This window comes from Rhopilema esculentum, unplaced genomic scaffold, assembly GCF_057945365.1.
Source record: "Rhopilema esculentum isolate cy_ngs unplaced genomic scaffold, ASM5794536v1 HiC_scaffold_27, whole genome shotgun sequence".
NCBI lineage: Eukaryota > Metazoa > Cnidaria > Scyphozoa > Rhizostomeae > Rhizostomatidae > Rhopilema > Rhopilema esculentum.
In genome coordinates this window covers 130,774-149,634 of record NW_028300838.1, presented here as the reverse complement: position 1 = coordinate 149,634, position 18,861 = coordinate 130,774, and the positions used below count along the sequence as shown (strand labels likewise).

The window sequence follows — 18,861 nt, the reverse complement described above, 5'->3', positions numbered from 1 at the left end:
ACAAGATTTGCCTGTCCGAAAAAAGGTCAGTATTCCTCTGAATTATATTAATAAACTACAAGGATTTAACAAATAACACTCTTCCAGTACAAAACTGCAAAAGAAACCAATAATTTTATTTAATCTAAATAAGTAAAGGTACAAGGCAATGACAATCATAAAAATTCACATGATTTTTCTAATGATTCTGATAGCTTTATTCTTGGTTTCCGAGAATATGACCTTCGAAACTCCTTATCAACGCTGGTTAGATAGTAAGTTCCTGGCCACAAGTAATCAGTGGTTGCAGCTGGAGTGTAGTTTGGTAGATGGTGTATTTCTTCTCTTCTTTTTAGAATTTTCACAAAGTCCTCTGGCTCAATTTCTGTTCTTTCATTTAGCCGTGATTTCACAGCCTGCATTTGGTAGATTATGCGTGTAAGTTTTGGACGAAGATATTCCTCAGGACAAACTTTCAGAGAAAACATTGTCGAAGCAAGGCCAGATCCATATGAGAACAAAACAATTCGCTTTTTTACAAGTTCCTCTTCATCAATACTAAAAAAACAAAGAATAGAGTTTACAGAAAAACTGGTTGCAGCTTGATTTTAAAAAGCATGCAGCAGGTAATTTATTTTCATGATTCTTCCTTGCAAAATTAAGACATAGTGACCAAAAGCTTGTATGCTTTAAAACTGTCTGTACTTGATGCCAAAGTGCAACTTTTTCCAACTAAAATTGGCCATTCAATTAATTAATGTAAGGTTAGTCCCATGTTTGGTTGACTCTGTTTTCTTATGTATTTCATACTTATGTCGAAAATTGTGTTTTCATTTAGAAGTTCGTGGAAGCTATTGCAATAGAGTGAAACATCAGTTTTGGGAGCCCTATCAAGTCTTGGTGAAATCCCTACAATGCCTGCCAAAAGTACCTGGAAAACCCAGCAATTTGCGTTGCATTTTATATCTTTCTTTCCTCTTCTGAAAAAAATTACTACTTCGCGCCGCTTTCCCTAGAACAATGTTGATAATTTAGAGAAATGTCATAAAAGAAGCGCAAAGAAATCGCTTCCAAAAATCCTAACCTGTTTGATAGTAAAACTGCATTGTTCTGTAGGGGAGAGGGGGATGATTGATTTTCACCTTGGAAATTGACATCAGTGTTCCAGGACTTTTGGCAGGCATTGTAGCCTTTATTTAGTTTGAATCCATTGATTAAGTAGAAGCAGTCAGTTGATTGTGCAGCAACAGAATAATGTGCAGCAACAGAATATGGTATACATACTCTTGGCTAGAGCGATATTTTGATTATTATATGAACATGCACATGCCTTTCCTTCCATTTAGAGAAAAACCCTTTATCGCCATATCGAGTGATACATGCCTTGCTATTCAATCAGCCTACTTCTCACAATAATGTGGCAATCATAGAATCAAAACTACTTTGGGATGTCTTTGATAAATCTGGAATTAGAATACTTCAAAACCTTGGAAACTGATAGAACAGCCTTCAAATTTTGCAAATTTGACTTCCTGCTGCTTTAGAAATCTTTAAAATAATTTTGGACCTTAAAGACAGTTGAATTTTTTGAAAATTGTTTTTTTTGCATGTGTGATGTTTTCCACGCCTTTTATTACAAAGACTGCTAATGTGAGCTTTTAATGACCAAATTATGATGTGTCACTTACTTGATTAAGATACTGGCAAGTCCTGAATATAAAGATGGTGTATACATGTTGCCAGTGTTTTCAGCCAATAGCAGTGATGGCTTGGTCATTTTTTTAAAAAGCTCCTTACTGCACTCCACTGCACATTTTTCTATTTCTTTGCTTGATTTTTGATCTGTCAAAGTATCTTCCAATTTCATCTCCCTACAACAAATAACAGCTGATAAAAAATTTTCAATGCTTAATTGATTACCTGTCTGTGCATGTATTTTGTTGTTTTTACTTTCTTCAAATTAAACTTATTTCAAACTGGTTTAAATTACTTTCATTTAAAACATTACATGGTAATTATACTAAAATATTCATACTTCAATCAAGATCTTGAAGTCAAAGATGTTGGAATGATATCTACTTTGAGAACAAATTGTAAAATTTTGATATTTAAATGTCTATGACACATTTAATTTCTGGATCGCATGTAACCAAAGTTTAATTGCACTGCTTTTGTCCAGGTGCTTATTCAAACAAATAAAAATGAGCCAACTTGCACAAAATTAGGCTAATATAATAGGAAGTCGGAACACATTCAAATGTACCTGTATTCCAAAAGACTGCTATATTTTGACTTTTGCTCTTCTGTTAGTTCACCATCTTTCAAACTGAACAGATCATGTAGCATCAATCTTCCAAAAGATTTCTGTACTATTTTACAAAATGGTGTGTGAAAAATGAAGTAATTAAAAGACTCCATATTTGGATCACATTGCAGATCTTTATGTTGCCTACAAAAACTGTTCTTGTATAACTGATAGCACTTGTCTAAAGCAGTGAAGTAACATTGAATGGACAGCTTCCCATCAACAACTGGATACTCAGAGACCATATTTGGTTTGTAGAAATCATAACAATGCTGCATGTGGGTACCTCTTAGTCCTGGAGACAAGAAAAGAGAATTGATTATTTTATGCAGTCTGAAAGTCAATCAGTGGTACAGCCTACTTGCACTTTCCCCTGCAAGAATTGTATCAGGCCCTTTGAGAGAAGAAATTTCCCATCCCTTGACAGAGAGATAGTTGACAAAAACAAGAAAAACGATAGTTTAAATGAGAGCAGAAGAAGGTAAACTGAAAATACCCACCTCTATCAATGACAAGAGGTGCATCCTTTCCAACAAGAAAAGCAATAGCTCCTGCTCCTCCAGTACATCGTGCATTTCCTTCTGCATAAATGGCAATGTCTCCCATCACCACAATTGCATATCTCCCTATCAGAGCAAGTTTGTTATGACCATATATTCTAGAGGAAGCTTAATATTCACCTCTTTGATTATGGTATTTAAGAAAAATCTGATAAGAAAACATGTGCCCAATACATAAGCTTATAAGTTTCTAATTCCACATGGGTAGCAAACTGAAGTTTAAACAAGTTAGTTTTCAGAAAGTTCAACAACCTTGTAGGTTTTTTCATTGCAATTTGAAGGTTGTTTCCTCCCATTTAATTCCATTCTCCAGGTACAATAATGACTAAGACTAAGGCAACAAAATCAATATATGGGGTAGCATTAAACTGAAATGACAAATAAAGAAACAAAACCAAACATTAAAAAATTGAGCATTCCATACTGGAACCTGTCTTTGTGCCTCAAAATAAGATTCCCTTAAGAATATCCCAGTTTTTCCCTTTTTGCTACAAATAAACTGCTAAATTTCCTGGCTTGGAATAACATTAGAACCATTCATAATTCCACATTCAATGGTTTATTATGAACGGCTGTTTTATTATGAATGTTTTTGCATGCTTACCATCCCACGCACTACTCTCAATCCAATTCAGTGCATTAAAAAGTGCTGCTGTGCCACCATAACAAGCATTTGTAGTGTCAATCCCTTCAATGTTACTGTTTCCTGATTTCTCAAACAGTTGCATAAGAACAGTTTTAATCGATTTTGATTTATCTATTATTGTTTCAGTTCCTACTTCTAGCCTTCCAATATCTCTTGGGTCAATTCTATTCTTCTCCAGTAGACCCTTGACAACAGTCAAACAAAATGAATATATGTCCTCTTGATCATCACAAAATGACATCTTTTTTTGCCCTAAACCAATAGTGTATTTTCCTTGTCCAACACCATCATGCCTTTCAAGTCTGTCTTGTGAAACAAATGTTGATGGAAAGTAAACTTCCATTGCAAGAATGCCAACATTTTCTGGCCACCTTTCTGCAGACATTGTAGAAACCTTGAGAAAGAAAAAGCCGGTTATAAAATGGTTGCCTATTTCATCTAAGTGTCACAATCTGTTAATCAATTACTTGAATCTGTTCATTTAAATCCTACACGCCCAGCAACTAATAATGATATTTTTCTAAATCAGAAAAATACCCTTCAATATGGCCTTAGGTCAGTTCGTTATTTTGGAGCAAAATGCTGGAATAACAGTCCCTTGGAGATAAAAAGTTCACCTTTTATATTCAGTGACATTAACTGGCATATTATCCAGAAAAGAAACTGTTTGAATTGTAATTCCAGGCCTAGGAATCATGAGGTGTGGTCACATCAAGAGGAAGGACTAGGACACTCTGAGTGTCCTAAAAACTACCTTCGGATGCTAGGTAGCAACAAATACTACTACAAATTTACTAAGTTTTCCTTGCAAACTTAAAACTTTTTCTTTGAAAACAAATACTGATCATGAAAAGTCCCCATTTAGCCTCTGTTCGTAGTTAGATGCATAAATTGTTCAAAGAAATTTTGAAAGAATTAGCTAGTCAATTTTAAAAGGGGTTGCTCTCTCCTTGATTAGCCTAGTTACTGAGAGAGTCCCTCCTTAAGAAATTCCCCTATATACAATTCCTTTGTCTTCTTGATGTAATAACATATATTGTTTCTTTTAGATTTCTTGTGTAGTATTTATCTAAGTAGTATTTGTATTAATTAGTTAAGTATGTTGTATTCAATTGTATTTAAAATTTGTCTTTTTGGATTGTATGTAATCTTAAAATTATATGAAACGGAAACTGAAACTGAATTTGAAAGAATAGATTTTAAAGCTGAATACAATTATTTCTTCCATTGCTCTGAATTAAATTGGCAATTTTATTTTATGGTGTTAAAAATGCCTTCGAAGAGAAGTCCAGAAAAATCTTTAAAAGTATTTGATGATTTATGACATTTGACTATTTAGACTATACAACATATATGTTAAGAGTTTATCTTCTGTTCTTTGTCTTCTAATGCATTTATGTTTTGATCAAATTTATGAAAACATAGATATAATTTTCATAGATCATTCACCAGCCAACTGTTTCATCACATTGTCTTGTCATGTTTTATCTTGTCAAGACTATGGGTAACTTCCTTCTTTTTTGTTACCTGAAACCATTTTCCTAACTCGCTCTGTCTCAAATCGAGGAACATTCGAGGAACAAAAAAAGGGAAATTCGATAATTCCTACCTTTCTTTGGGACACTGAAAAAGATGTTCCCCTCTATCTCAAAATTATTTCTGGTGCGACTTTGGGTTTGTCACAGCGACGTGTTTACACCATTCCAATTACATGACACACTTACGCAACAATTGGGCCTAGCTTTATATGATAGAGCAACCTTTGAACCCTGTTTCTAAACCGCGTATGAAGTGGCATGGGTACCAATTGTTGCTAAAAATAGAAATCTCTAATTTAACTTACTTCATATTTGGTAATCTTTTTGGCAAAATGAAACGTTGCATTCTTTTTGCAGTCTTGTTGCTAAAAATATTACACATTTAATAACTAGTAACCTCTGTTGGTATGTCTGGATCGGCCCGATCGGCCGGGTAGGGGTCTATGAATTAGCTCTGCTATAAGATCCCTTCCCAATAATTTGGTTCTTTTTTAAAATTTTCAATTTCATTAATTTAATCACTTGGTATCATAAATTATGGTAAACCTAGTCCAATTCATGTAGAGTCACGTCGCCCCTTATGGAACGATTCGATTTTTCATGAGTTCTGACTGTGCAATGATAAAAATAAATATGAAGGAGTTTAGGTTTGTTTATCTTCAATAAACGCGCGAAATTATTTTGCTGACGACATTACTTGAACTCTTTGCTAATTATCATTGTTTAATTTTGTTCTTAAAAGCTAGGATAATATTTTAAAAGTAAGCGGAATGTAAACGAAAAAGTTGTCATTAGACCTTCGACCCTTCTTTTTTTCCTGCACCTCAACTATTTTGGTCATTCCCTCGGTCGGTTTTATAGCTAAAACAAAATCAACCCCCACAACGTGTTTCTTCATCTCCCAAAAACGAATATTCGTTGAAACCCAAACAATAGCTTGCACAATTTTCATTCACCGGGATTTTTTATCAGGAGCACTTTCATTGGCCTAGTGGCTTCTTCGATGGAACGGCGGGCTCCCTGTTGTGATTCTCAACAATTCGTGAGTGGCTGAACGTGTGACACGTGATAAAGTCTCATTCAAGTAAGAAAACCAAACTCAACGAAAATGGCTCAACGAAAGTCTGATTTGATACTGCCGAAAGATAAAGGTAGAAGCCCAGGGGGGCACTCTGCACATAGACATACGGGGGGGGGGGGTAAGTCCAAGAAATTTAAAGGCCACCCAAAAATATCAGCTCATTTTCAATAAGACCCAAAAATATCAGTTTTACTTATATATCTTGTACCCAAAAATATCACAAATTGGAATGTTGGGTGAGATAATATGACATAGCTGTAATTTATAAGATCTGCAATTCAAAAAGCCGTAAATAGTTGCAGTTGCCATTACCACACATGGAGCGAATGTTCAATTTGGATATTCACAACAATTGAAACTATCTCTAGCATATTTCGTGCCATATAAAGTTTACAGTGAGTACAAAAAGTAGCATTAAAATTTCCAAAGAGTATGGTAACATGACTCCCGACGTGACTTGAAGTGGGTAAAATAAACATCAGCGAATTAGATCCATGAACAATACATTTGATTCGGATATGGAAATCTCACGAATACTCAAAAATATCAATGCTTCTAAATTTGATACCTAGAAATATCAGAACTGTATCTACTATTTTCGCAGGACCCAAAAATATCATTTCTGACTAATATTTAACCCAAAAAGATCACTTTTGGCAAACATTTGACCCAAAAATATCGGACTGACCCCCCGATGGCCTAAGTTCTTCACTAAGAAAAGTAGCTTGTAGTAATGTTGCTCGTGCAGAAAGAGAGAAAAGCCGATAAGACTGTCTTTACACAAGCATGTAAATTATACAGCAAAGAATGTGCTTGTAGTAATTTTATTTTATAAGGAAATACCAAAAAGCTGAGGAAACAATTTTTACTGAAATCGTTCCACAAGGGGCGACGTGACTCTACTCGTTTTTTTATTTTTTATTATTCATAACTAAAATTGTAATCATTTTTGGTTGAAATGAAAACTCTTATGTCTTATGTCTCATGTCTTGTTGTATTACCACTTCAGGTCTCATGGAGCGTTGAGAAAAGTGGGGTCTAGAAAAATGGGGGGGGGGAGACCTAATAAAAACAACAGGCTTGACTTTAGATCAAGATAAGAGAATTTAAAAAATATTCTTGTGACAGAATTTGAATATAGAAACATTCTGCACAGAGCTACGCCCATCTTGTCTTCATGTATTTTATTTTATCGATCTATCTTTTAGAAACAATTATAGATATGAGAAATTGTATACCCTTTGTTACTGAAAATGTAAACAATACAGTTTAAATGATTATATTTGTTTATTATATATGCTATTCTCACGTGCATTGCAAGACAATAACGTCACATTGACGGCATCACTAAACAAAGGAGAATGACGTCCGTTACACGAGGCACCCTGTGATAGCTGATCATTTGAGACTGCACTTCGAAAACAAGGGCCGTGAAGTTGGGGTGGAAAAGAAGACAAGTTTTAGGACACAAAGCGAATGAATTAAATAGAGCGTTGTTTTTCGTTAGACTTATATATGCATTAAACTGCATTCTTGGAAAATCTGTTAACGAAGACTTGCAACCAGCGAGTTTGGAAATTCCATGTGGTTGTTTGTAAAGGAATGTGACGAAGAGGCAAGTGGCACGTTTTCAAGAACAACATAACTAAATTCGCTTCTTCGAACAAGAGTCACTACGAATTTCTCGAAAAGTTTCAACCCATTGAGGGTTGCAAAGGATAGGAAGTCGAAGGTAAGTTACCGGACGCGTCTTTGGCCTATCTGACAAGGGGAAGACCTTCTTTATCGCCAGTCTTGACGGACCGTTATCAAGAGAGTTTTGGTATCCATGATATACGCGACAAAAGATATTATCTTGAGTTTGTTATTGCAATGATATTGAAATGTTCTAAGCGATGTTTGTCGAGTTAGGGTCGATCAACGACAATTTTGGGAACGTAAACTTGGCCGCCTCTGCTCTCATGAGGGGTTACGTCATTCCAGCACAGTTTGCCAAAAGTACCGTCGTTCGTGTGCTGCCGACCGCACTCAGAATTTGATACTTGCTCATGTGGTCCTGTTAAAGCCATCTCTATGGTTGAAGCACAATTCTTACAGCCAATTATAATGGAGAAAGCTTTGCAGACAACACAACTGGCTGTGTTCTAAAATGTCCAATTAGATTCTAGCTGTTGTTTGATTCTGTCTTCAGTTCCAATTGGAAGGACTTTCAAATTTGCATGCAATAGCAAGAATCAATTGACTGAAACTCCACTTAGGCTAAAATGTAAATATTAAAATTTGCTTATTATAATTTACCTTAATAAACTATGAAATACTATAATTGTTACGTTGTTTTGCCCAGAAATTGCTTAATTCTAACTTTTTATGCCAAGTAAAACCATAAAGAGCAAACTCTATTGATTAATAATTAATTAATAAAGTTTTGTTAATTGGAATGAATAACAGATGCATAGTTGATAGCTTTTAATGTTTTTAACTGGTATATCAGGACTAGGTTTTGGCATTTTGGTGTTGGGTACAGTTTGGCACATCCAACAGTGTCTTCTAGGTAATGCATCCCTTGCTCCACAATTACAATAAAATGTAAAAATTAATGTTCATTTAAAACAATAACAAACATTTAATGTTCTTGAATCTAGTAGTAAAACACTCAGAACCATCTGTGAGTATAAGTTTCTGAAATAATTTATTCATACTTTTTCATTTTGTATCCCACATCCCTAAAACTACATTTATGCTATATTTTATGTATTTTTAACATTTAGTGAATGACAAATAGTCAGTTTCTTTATTAAGAAATAATTTTTGTCTGGTTTTTGCTACTCTGATCAAAACACTTTGTTGTTTAGATTGAATTAATTGTTCTAGTGAAATTTAAAGGTGCCAAATTATGACATTACTACAAGCTTACATTTTGGTATGAAATATCCTACAGTAACTGTTTTCTATTCTAATTATTGATTGTTAAAAAAACTCATAACATATATTTGCAATTATGCATAAAATTTTATTATAATGTCATATAGGAGTTAAGTATAGCAAATAAAGTTAACTTGTACATATATCCTTTAGATTAAAATATGTGTGTTATGTTCCCTTTGTATATGATACTAAAACAGGACAACTCTTAAACTACACTGCTAGATCAAAATGTCAAAATTGATTAAATTTGGTTTGATACAGCTTAGGGAGCTAGACAACAGCACAAATTACAGTATAGTGTTGTGACATCACCTTTGCAAAATAGCATATGGTTCAAATAGTCAACCTTTAGGATTAACCTTTACCAATGAGTTAAAGATAGGGAGAATATCAATGGCCAAGAAAAAAGAATTGTAACTAGATCTGAATCTGGGGTAGAGATTTTCGAAGGAAGACAGATTTGTGCTCAACTGCACAGCAGAGAGATTGTTGTAAGTCTCAGCATTGTGAAAGCGAAGCTTCCAGATCATTATCATTGGAAAACGATTCATGGAGCATGATTGGCAGACTACTCTTTAGAGCGTTATTGCTATCATTGCTTTATGCAGCCAGTGTTGATCATTCAGGCCCATCCTGAGTGTCAGACAAGTATTTTCAAATGTACTAGAGAGAGCTAGAAAGAGTTGAAGGGCAAGCTAAGCAGAAATCAATCCTGTACTGTATTTGGTCTGAGATGAATTTTAGGCAGCTGTGAATAAGCTGTTTGGCTTTCATTGCTAGTCTAGAATTTAGGAGAAGATCTGCTTGAAAGAAATAATGTTTAGAAGAATTTTTTGAAAGAAATATACTGGAATGTCTTCCTGTTTGCTCTACTCACTTGCACATTTGGATATGCCAAACCATGTTAGCAACCTGAAAAGGAACCAAAGATAGGAAATGCAAATGAAGGCAGATGTGCTTTGAAGCCAAATGATCTCTTCATTTCTTGGTTTATTTAAGACAAGACCAATTTAGCCTCAAGGGACATGGTTATGGTATTGATAAAAGATGGAACTTAGAACCTCACAATTACTATGGATGTCATTTGAACTTGAGGAAATCTGCAGAATAAAGTCATTGTATGTTGGCAATAATTTGTAGCAATTTATCTGGCAAGTTTTACGAAAGCTTCTCCAACACCTTCATTTTAAAGGTTGTGGACATCCTGGGGCTTAAAAGCTGCTAAGATAAAACTAAGAAAAAATCTTGAAAATGAAAATTTTTGAAGAAACTGCATATGATGACAGAGAAATACACCAAGTCCTTTGTGAAGAATTTGAGTTGCTTTTTAAGCAACCAGGATTATTTGGAGATTTATTGGTTGTTTATTTGGTATCCTACAGTTGATTGTCGGTAGGTAAATGTTGTAGGTAAAACACAAGTCATCTCTAAAGCATGAATTACTTAGAGATTCACTTTGAATTCAATTGATAAAGATTTCAAGCATTGTCTAAGCAATGGTAGCACGAAATAGGCCCATGGAAATAGCAAAGAATTCGAAAAGAGAGATAATGAAGCTTCAAGAAGATGAAATAGCACAATCAGCAGATTCACAAATATACTGACAAAATGCAAGATCAAAGTTTACAGTGTATTGTGATTTGGAGTAGAAGGATATACTCTTATATACTCAAGTGAAGAAATTTTGAAAAATCATAGTAAACAAGTCAAATTTTTTGTTGGCTAAACAAACGATTTTAGGTCACTTCAGTGATAGGCGCTAACGAAGTGATCTTTATTATTACATGTGATTGAAAAGGGATTAACAGTTTACCAGGTAAGCCTACCTAAGCAGCAGAAAACAAAACCGTATCATTGCACATAACCTTGTGTGATAAGAGTGGACATGATTCTAGCACCGTCACTGGTATCTCTTGCTTTGCATTTATTGAAAGCTATATTGATCAAAACCCGCTTACGTCACCAAGTTTCATTTATCTTACATTTGATGCGAAGCCTTTGACCAGCTATTATACTTTCAGAGGCTTTAAATATTGCCCACATGTTGGATTTTGCCAATTGACCCACGTAAAGATGAACGTGTAGAAGATACAAGCGAATTTATGCAATTATGAGTTGATGTTCGAAACATATTGTCTACAATCGTGACAAAAATTTTCAAAGAAAGCAGATCATTTGCTATTTTACTTGTGACGCAAAACAGTAGACTGAGATTTAGCTACAGAACAAAGAGAACTGTCGAGCTATTGCGAGCTGGCTATGAGAAGGCTGTGACGGTGAAAGGTTTTGAGACCAATATGCTCTGGGTTAATGTTCCATGAAGTATTAAAAGAGCAAAGCAAAGAATCTCATGGGTATGCCGGAAGAGAATTTCAATAGTGATTTTATTTGTTAGTAAAATTACGAAAATCATGTTTTAATAAGATGGAATGCGATGTTTGTGCAGAAAGAAAGTCAGCTGGGACGCGTTTATGAAAAATGTCGTGAAGCAAGCTTGGGCGTCATTCATTAATGACCTAGCAAGAATGGAGGAGGGGTATAGGCTTAATTCCGTACTTTTAGACGTGTTACAAGAGAGAGAGGATGTCGCGTGTCTTATATGGACAGTCCATGCAAAAAGCAGTGTCCGTAAATAAATGTAGAATTTATTGCACAAATTTTGTCCAACAATACAAAATATCTCAAAGTGAAGAGAACTGCGACGGCAAATGGATTTTGAGGAGAAAATAGAAGCTGCTGAGCAAAGAACTATGACCATGTATTTATATACATGGATTTGATGCTGGAAAGAGGACTCTCTGGTTTAAGATGATACCTGGCAAGGGAGGGAAGGGGGGAGTCCAAAGGTTTACTTTTTTGTACATTGCTATCTATTAATGTATGGCCCCTTAGAGGAGATGCTTAAACTGAAAAAGACCTTTAAACCTCTTTTTCTGTTGATCGAATAAAGAATTACGGAGAGCAAAGAATATAATGCAGATCTAATTGATTTGACACTGAATTCCCGCTTCTTTGTGGGCGGCCACTCATTGTGTGAGTATGGTTGAGGGTATATCAGTCATGACTGGCCCTGAAAACAGCCAAACATGGTAATCGTACGCATTTATTAGCTGTTATGTGATTACCAGACATTCCCAGAACCTTCCAGAGGATATAAAATTCAGACTCGGCAGACAACAAAGACGAATAGCTCGGCAAGAATATACTGCAAGGGCTCCTCCTGCTTGAATATCTTCTTTGTGCATTGTCGAATATTGCCAGGAGCCCAATAGGTATGAGTCTTGTAGGAGCGACAATTTATTAAATGCCAGCCTAGGTTGTTGCCAATTTCTATAAGCTAAAAGATGTTTTATCGACCATTACTGCTCCTACAACAAACAATTTGAAAATTTTGCAGGATTCCCGTTCATCGTAAGGAATTGGCAGCATGGTTTTGTGATACGCACGCTTGAAGCTTCACTATCTATTGAGGATAGTAGCAGATTCCCAGCTGCCTATAAGAGAGTCAACCAATGTGTGATTAAAATTTACCAGTTCTCGAAGCCTGTTGGCCGCCATTATGAAAGTATAGCTGTTAGCTAACTGGTGACATTCAATGTCTCTAAAAGAAAAGAGATCAGTAAGTTTGAGACAAGCACACTTGTAAACAATTGGTTTGCTACGAGCAAAACCTCAGTATTAACTAATTTGTGTGTTTCATCAGATAGCTCAGTACATGAAAGGTACTTTATCATTGCAGCTGTTGAATGCTGTGAACAGGTTCGCCCTGGAATACTTAACGAGATGTGAAAGTAGATTTGCCAGAGCTAATACTATTCTTGAAGTTTAAAAGGTCATTATCATCAAGAGCAAAAAAATTATCATCACTAAGAAAATCATTCCTTAGGAACAAAGATTGAGATGCAAAATAGTGATGCCCTGGGATTAAAATTATTACACAATCGTTAAGAAGACAACAACGATTTGAATATAGAGCCATTGCAGTGAAGTCTGAAGCAGATATTTGCTCTCGAACACATTCACCAGAGCTATGGTTGTTTGTCACAGGGACGAATTCCCATGGAAAGAATTTTATACTGAGAAACTTAAAAATAAGCTGGGTTCCCACATTTTGAGCTGTTCTTTCACTTGACGTAACAGATGTGTAAGACTTTTTATCATCCTTGTTGATTTTCGTTGCAGAGGCTGACGCTTTTAAATGTGAAAAAGTATGTTTAATTAACGTCAGTGCAAGATAATGTCAATCTGCTTGAAACTGATTTCGGAAGTACATTTCCTGCTCCAAAGATACCAGGGAGAAATACGGCTTTTGAAGAGTTTGCTATCGAGATTTTAAACTGTAAAGCCAAGAAGAGTTCAATTTTGAGATCGTACCAGAAAGATTTTCTACACAGGTGCCGAAAACCACAAAATTATCTCAATAGCTTACCAACCCAAATACTGTCACAAATAATATTAGAATGCAGAAGAAATTATTCAGATGACGAGTTTCCTTGTCCTAGCGTATTTATGTCATCAGACAAACAACATATTTACATTCGTGAATATCATTGCTGGCAGAATTTTAACCTTTGAAGGATGATTGAATTTGAAATTGTACTGCAGAAGCGGGGCTGGTTGAATCATCAGCAAAGATATTATAATAGAGTCAGTGATATTAACAGAAAACGGGATATGAATACCGAGGTACAGGTATGACGTCTACAAGCATAACCAGACTATGCGATTGCCAGAGACAGCATGAAAGAAACAGCAAAGTTCGCAAGTAGATTCTGATAGCCTTTGAACAGTTCTTGTTGTGTATTTCTTTTACGGAGAAGTATCCAGGTGGCAAAGGGCATGCAGACACTGTTTCGAGGTAACAGCTTTGCAAGCAAGACAACGACATTCACTTGCGATACCTTTGCAATGCTTCAGTTGATCAATGCTTCATGTTGATCAAGACAAGCATTTTAACAAAAAGTGGATAGGAACATAGTGAATAAGACTGAAACAGTATGAAATATCAAGTGGCCTTCAGTGTTGAATGCCTAAACACCTAAGTTTCCTCGGATGGTGTGGTTCTTTGCGCGGTACAGTTCTTGGTGTGGCTCTTTTTAGGCAAATTGAAGTAGGTTTTCATCATTAAAACAGACAAAGAACATGTATAACTTGAATTGTGTTACTTGCAAACACTACGTTGGCACATAACGTCATTTGTCCCCAGTCCCTCGCAAGTATGGCACATTGCGTCAAAGAGTTGAAAAAATATTGTGCTTAAAGTCTTGCAGAAAATAATGGTATTGTGCATGCCTGACCAAACAACTGAAACGGCATTCTGGAGCAGTGCAAGAGCTCCTTTTAAATCTACTATCCTTTTTATTTGCAGATCCGTATTTTCGCACCGCCTGGTAGCATCTCACTTAGCTCTGGCGAAAAATGAAGAATGAGTTGCTACTGGTGTAAAGATGAAGATGTTGCCCGCAGCCTTCTTTTGCAGCTGTCAAAACCAGAACAGAACGGCAAGGAGAGTTGGAAGTATGAAGCAAGCCTTGATTTATGTTACTGTACGCCGTGTGTACGGGAGTATCACCGGCTCAAAGCAGAGTTCATTAAGAAATATCCCAGCCACGAAAAGGTAATAGCTCATGAACGTGGGCGTTTGTTTTATAACCGTAAGAATCGGCTATGTTTGAAATTCAATGTACCAGAACCGTCGACTTTAATTAATTTCGACTCATTTTTTGGCTATCTTTTGTTTGGGTTATTTAGCCACTCAGCTTGTAGTGGTTTTTTTCATTCTTATTGTATTGCGATTCACATTCAAACATATTATTTTTCGCACAGTAATTTCGCACCATCATTTCCTCTACACGACACTTCACAAACATTTCACTACGCCATAATTTCAATTGTTTAGGCCCATTTCTTTACGCCTATTCACACTTCTCACACTGAACCTAGTCCTTTTCTCCGAGGAAATTTCATTTTTATCCGTTTCCCTTTTTTATATTGATTAATGTTTCATGTTTCATGTTGAGCCATGAAAAGAGCTATTTAAAGCTATCTGCTAATATGATATCGTGCAAGTTTTTTAACAAGATATTTTATATGCTACTTCGTAAATGTATCTCTGGCCGAATGTTCCTTCTTGTCTTATGCATTAAGTCGGAATCGAGGCTTTGATCCTCCGCGAGCAGAAATCTTTATTCACATTTTTGTTACTTTCAGAAAGGTTTTGCTTTATTTCTGTTGTGTCGAATAATGTCGAATGACGCAATGCTATTGCCGCTTATAAACTCCCCTATCTTATCAAAACGATTTTATACCATACTCTTTGTATTTTAAAGAAACCTGTTTTGCATGTTTTGATGCTATCTCTCTAGATATTAAGGTTCATATCTAACTGCTTAAATTCACCGCATGCCCTCTTTTAGATTTTATATCAAGTCGAGGTGGAAAGACTTCACAATCATTTCCTCGATACGCTGAAGAAAGACATGCAGTCACACAGCTTTGACCTCGCATACGACTTTGAGGACTTTTTGAAAGTGCCGGTATTCGAGATGCTGCAGTATCCGTATTTGCTATTCAACGAAGATTTGATGAAAGTTTTTACAGACTGTCTTGTTCTGCTGGTGGAAAATGAAAAATTCATCGAAATTGATGAGCATTTACCTGGTGTATATTTGCTCCTCCTGAACCCTCGGTTGGAGGTAAGCTTTCCTGGATTTGTATGCTCGCTACATGACAAATCCAGTATCGCATTAGTGATTTTGTTTTGCAAAAAATTGCTACATTTATAACGCAATTAACTAGATAAGTACATTGTGCATTTATTTTAAATTGCAACTTTAATCCCGGGGCGCCTATTCGACAGAAGCGCTAATTTGAATTTGGTTGTTACAGAAAATAAACATGGAAATTGGTAATGATAACCAAAGAATATACACCCAAGTGTCGTCATTTTCCTACCCGCACTCCTCTTGCGTACAGGCTCGTGAGATGTTGCTTATATCTCTCAGTCATTTGAAGTTGAATTTCAGCCCTTTTTTGTTTATTTAATATAAAAGTGTCATCAAAAAATTTGAGGGTGTGCGTAAATTTTTTCGAGAAACTTTCCTCTTCTCCTGCACGTGGCTGTACGCTTTTTTGGACCCTGCCCTCCTTCTGAGGGTACGTGTTTTATGGATACCTCCTTTTTGCTTTAGAATTTATGAATGGAAAACTACTGGCTACAAAAGCATCACAACGTCAACATTTACACTAAAGCATGAGTAATAGCCACATCTCATTAATAAGCCACATTTCCTAAATTTATCAGAACTTTGCGCTCCCCCTTCCCTCCTTACCCAAGCTAGAGACATTTCCTCAAAAAAAGGATGCCCTTTGACAAGGATAATAGGCTAGGTTGTTTACGAGATCAAATTTTTGCCATGAGTTCACCCTTGAATCTTGTTTAAGCTACTTTTTGTTTTTTACACCAAGGTTCGGAAATGGGCATTGCAAAGTGCCAACAAGCTTGGTACAGTTTCGATTGAGGACTTCAACGAACTTTCACCTGTTATCAACTGTATTCTTAAAGTCGTTTTGTACGGCTTGATGGATCAGTCAGATTTCAACACAGACGATATTCCAACTACTTCGATCACTGAAAAAACGAACCCTGCCCCCCATTTGTACTTTCCATTATCCAAGAAAAGCCTGTGGCTTGGGTTGGGCGCCATTTTCAATTCGCTCGATGAACACGTGCTGCGCATGGTATTGAACGTGAAAGGAAATAGTCAAGTTCTTGGAATCTTGAAAGGCCTGTTGGAGAGCGAGGAAGAAGGTAGGACAAATAATAAGGGGGCTTTTTAGTGATTATGACATTAAAACTGCTTTTTGCCGGTTTTGTAGCCAGAGGGTAATCTTGAGAATCATTCAATCTGGGTTAAGCAGGTTTCCACATTATTGTAGTATTGTGAAGTATCATTTGATAACTAATTCAGCAGCTGTGCTGTTAAGCTGTACACGATCACGTAAGGCTGATCACGTGTCCCTCTGTTCCTTGAAATATGTTTTTCGCTTTTTGCTGTTTTATAAGAGTTTGAAGTTGCTCATCCAAATTGTGACAGTAAAGAGTTATTTATTTGTAAGAATGCGGCATTTGGACGATACATGTTTTATTTTTTAGTCAAGAATGATGCAAAGCAGACGATTGAGTACCATTATAAGTTTATGTGTCGATTAGAAATTGTCCTGAGCTGCGAATTCTTGAAAGGTTTAGAATTTAACTGAAGATCAAAGCATGCTAATATTTGGTTGAGTTTCTTTATGACTCTTTTTGGATTGTAGATTAAAAATCATTTGATTTGCTGTGCATATTAAGCAACAGTCAACGGTCGTCAGAACGTGTTAATGAGTTGATAATCTGCAGTCTATACTTTTAGCTCAATTTTATTGTAAAGAAAACTTGAAATTCTATCTAGATGATATTCTATCTGCAGATGCCATCGCTGCTTTTTGGCCATTGCTATTCTGCCTGAAAATACTTATGCAAAAGTTGGAATCAACCTTCTGGTTTCTGATGAATCTTGATGACGCGCCTAGAACAACTTTTAGACTTGTTCTTAAACATCCTAGAAACAGGGCCTACTTGAAATCTCTTGCTGTCAAGAAAATAAGTACGAGTGAAAACCCAAGCGTTGGAAACGATTCATCCTTTGAGGAAATAGCACTCAGTCAGGTTATAGACGACAAAGAAGATGTAAGCTGGCATTTCAACCCTTTCTTCTGGATTCAGCCATACATTGTAGCTGTTCTTGACTTCGAGTACATCGCTGACATAGTCACACAAGAAGTGGTTTCATATTTTGTTCTGTTAGTCGAAAAAAGTAAGTCATATTTTAGTCGTCTGTCGAATTAGGGTACCTCTTCTGTTAATGTTATTAAAAACAATATCTGCATAAGATGCAGCAAAAAAGGATGATGCAGAAAAATCTTTGATCTTTGGAGATGTGTCTTTATTTCTTTAATTAAAACCTGATAATTTAAGAATTGATTGAGAACAACCATCATGAACCTCAATTTACTGTTTCTTATAAAAATGAATCTATAGATTCTACACGTCGTGCGTTTTTTGGCGTCTGTTGGTGGCTCTCTCAGGTATCAAAAAATTCTTAAAACGTTTCAAAAAAGCATCAGTAGCTTAGTGTTTTTAATTTTTCAAAGATGCAAGACATTCGACTTGTGCAGTGAAATTTTTGCTTATAATTTTTCAACTGGAACCTGGATCCAAGATGAGGATTATTACGAGAAGAAATTAGAAAAAATCCTTACCTAACTTCTACTTTAATGTGAGCGGCTACTTCGCTGCATAATGTTGTTTTGTATATAACCAATAAAAATTTTTTTTGCAGGTGAATGGTTTTTGTCACATGATTTTCCCACAATGCTAGATGTCACTGTTCTTAAATGCCTTTTTTCCTTGATCAAATATCTCGTGGACAAAAACCTTTTGTGCTTGATCAAAGGTGTCAGTTGTAATTGGCTGCAGATTTTACGTCATCTCCGCTTCGGAGGGTCGGATTTTGCTGCTAAGATTCAGTCAAAGGTGCGTATTTCGATTCGCAGATAAGGGGGGCGTGAAACTAGGGTCGACAAAAACAGTCAATTCCCGATTGTTTTGTACTCGAGATTGATTTTTTTGAACTTGTTGTAAAGGTTGTTAAATTCGATTTATTTTAAAATTCTATTTCATTACATTGGATTCTCATCTTCGTGGAACATACACGGTAAGCTTACAGCTATATAATCGACTACTTGATAATGCTGATTGTCGACAACGTAGTATAACACCGTGTGAT

General features: G+C 35.8%; 2 protein-coding genes across 3 annotated transcripts in view; one reads left to right on the top strand and one right to left on the bottom strand.

Annotated features, from left to right (window-relative positions):
- Window positions 1–16: 16 nt before the first annotated feature.
- LOC135695135 (hydroxymethylglutaryl-CoA synthase 1) lies at window positions 17–3,875 on the bottom strand. Its single transcript, XM_065214119.2, has 5 exons — window positions 3,449–3,875; window positions 2,785–2,910; window positions 2,243–2,579; window positions 1,668–1,850; window positions 17–537 (listed from the first exon to the last, which is right to left on the bottom strand). Exons 1-5 carry the CDS (start codon window positions 3,873–3,875, stop codon window positions 156–158), a joined length of 1,455 nt encoding a protein of 484 aa, XP_065070191.2. The 3' UTR covers window positions 17–155.
- A 3,589-nt stretch (window positions 3,876–7,464) lies between these two features.
- LOC148957430 (uncharacterized) overlaps window positions 7,465–18,861 on the top strand; it is a 36,119-nt gene continuing 24,722 nt past the window's right edge. Inside the window, exons 1-6 of one of the 2 annotated variants that reach the window (XM_089115330.1) lie at window positions 7,465–7,841; window positions 14,403–14,651; window positions 15,451–15,729; window positions 16,502–16,844; window positions 17,503–17,889; window positions 18,415–18,608. In XM_089115330.1, coding sequence (XP_088971456.1) covers window positions 14,460–14,651; window positions 15,451–15,729; window positions 16,502–16,844; window positions 17,503–17,889; window positions 18,415–18,608 — 1,395 coding nt within the window. In that variant the 5' untranslated portion in view covers window positions 7,465–7,841; window positions 14,403–14,459. Of the gene's footprint in view, window positions 8,376–14,402; window positions 14,652–15,450; window positions 15,730–16,501; window positions 16,845–17,502; window positions 17,890–18,414; window positions 18,609–18,861 lie in introns of both variants that reach the window. The other variant, XM_089115331.1, reaches the window with a different exon arrangement.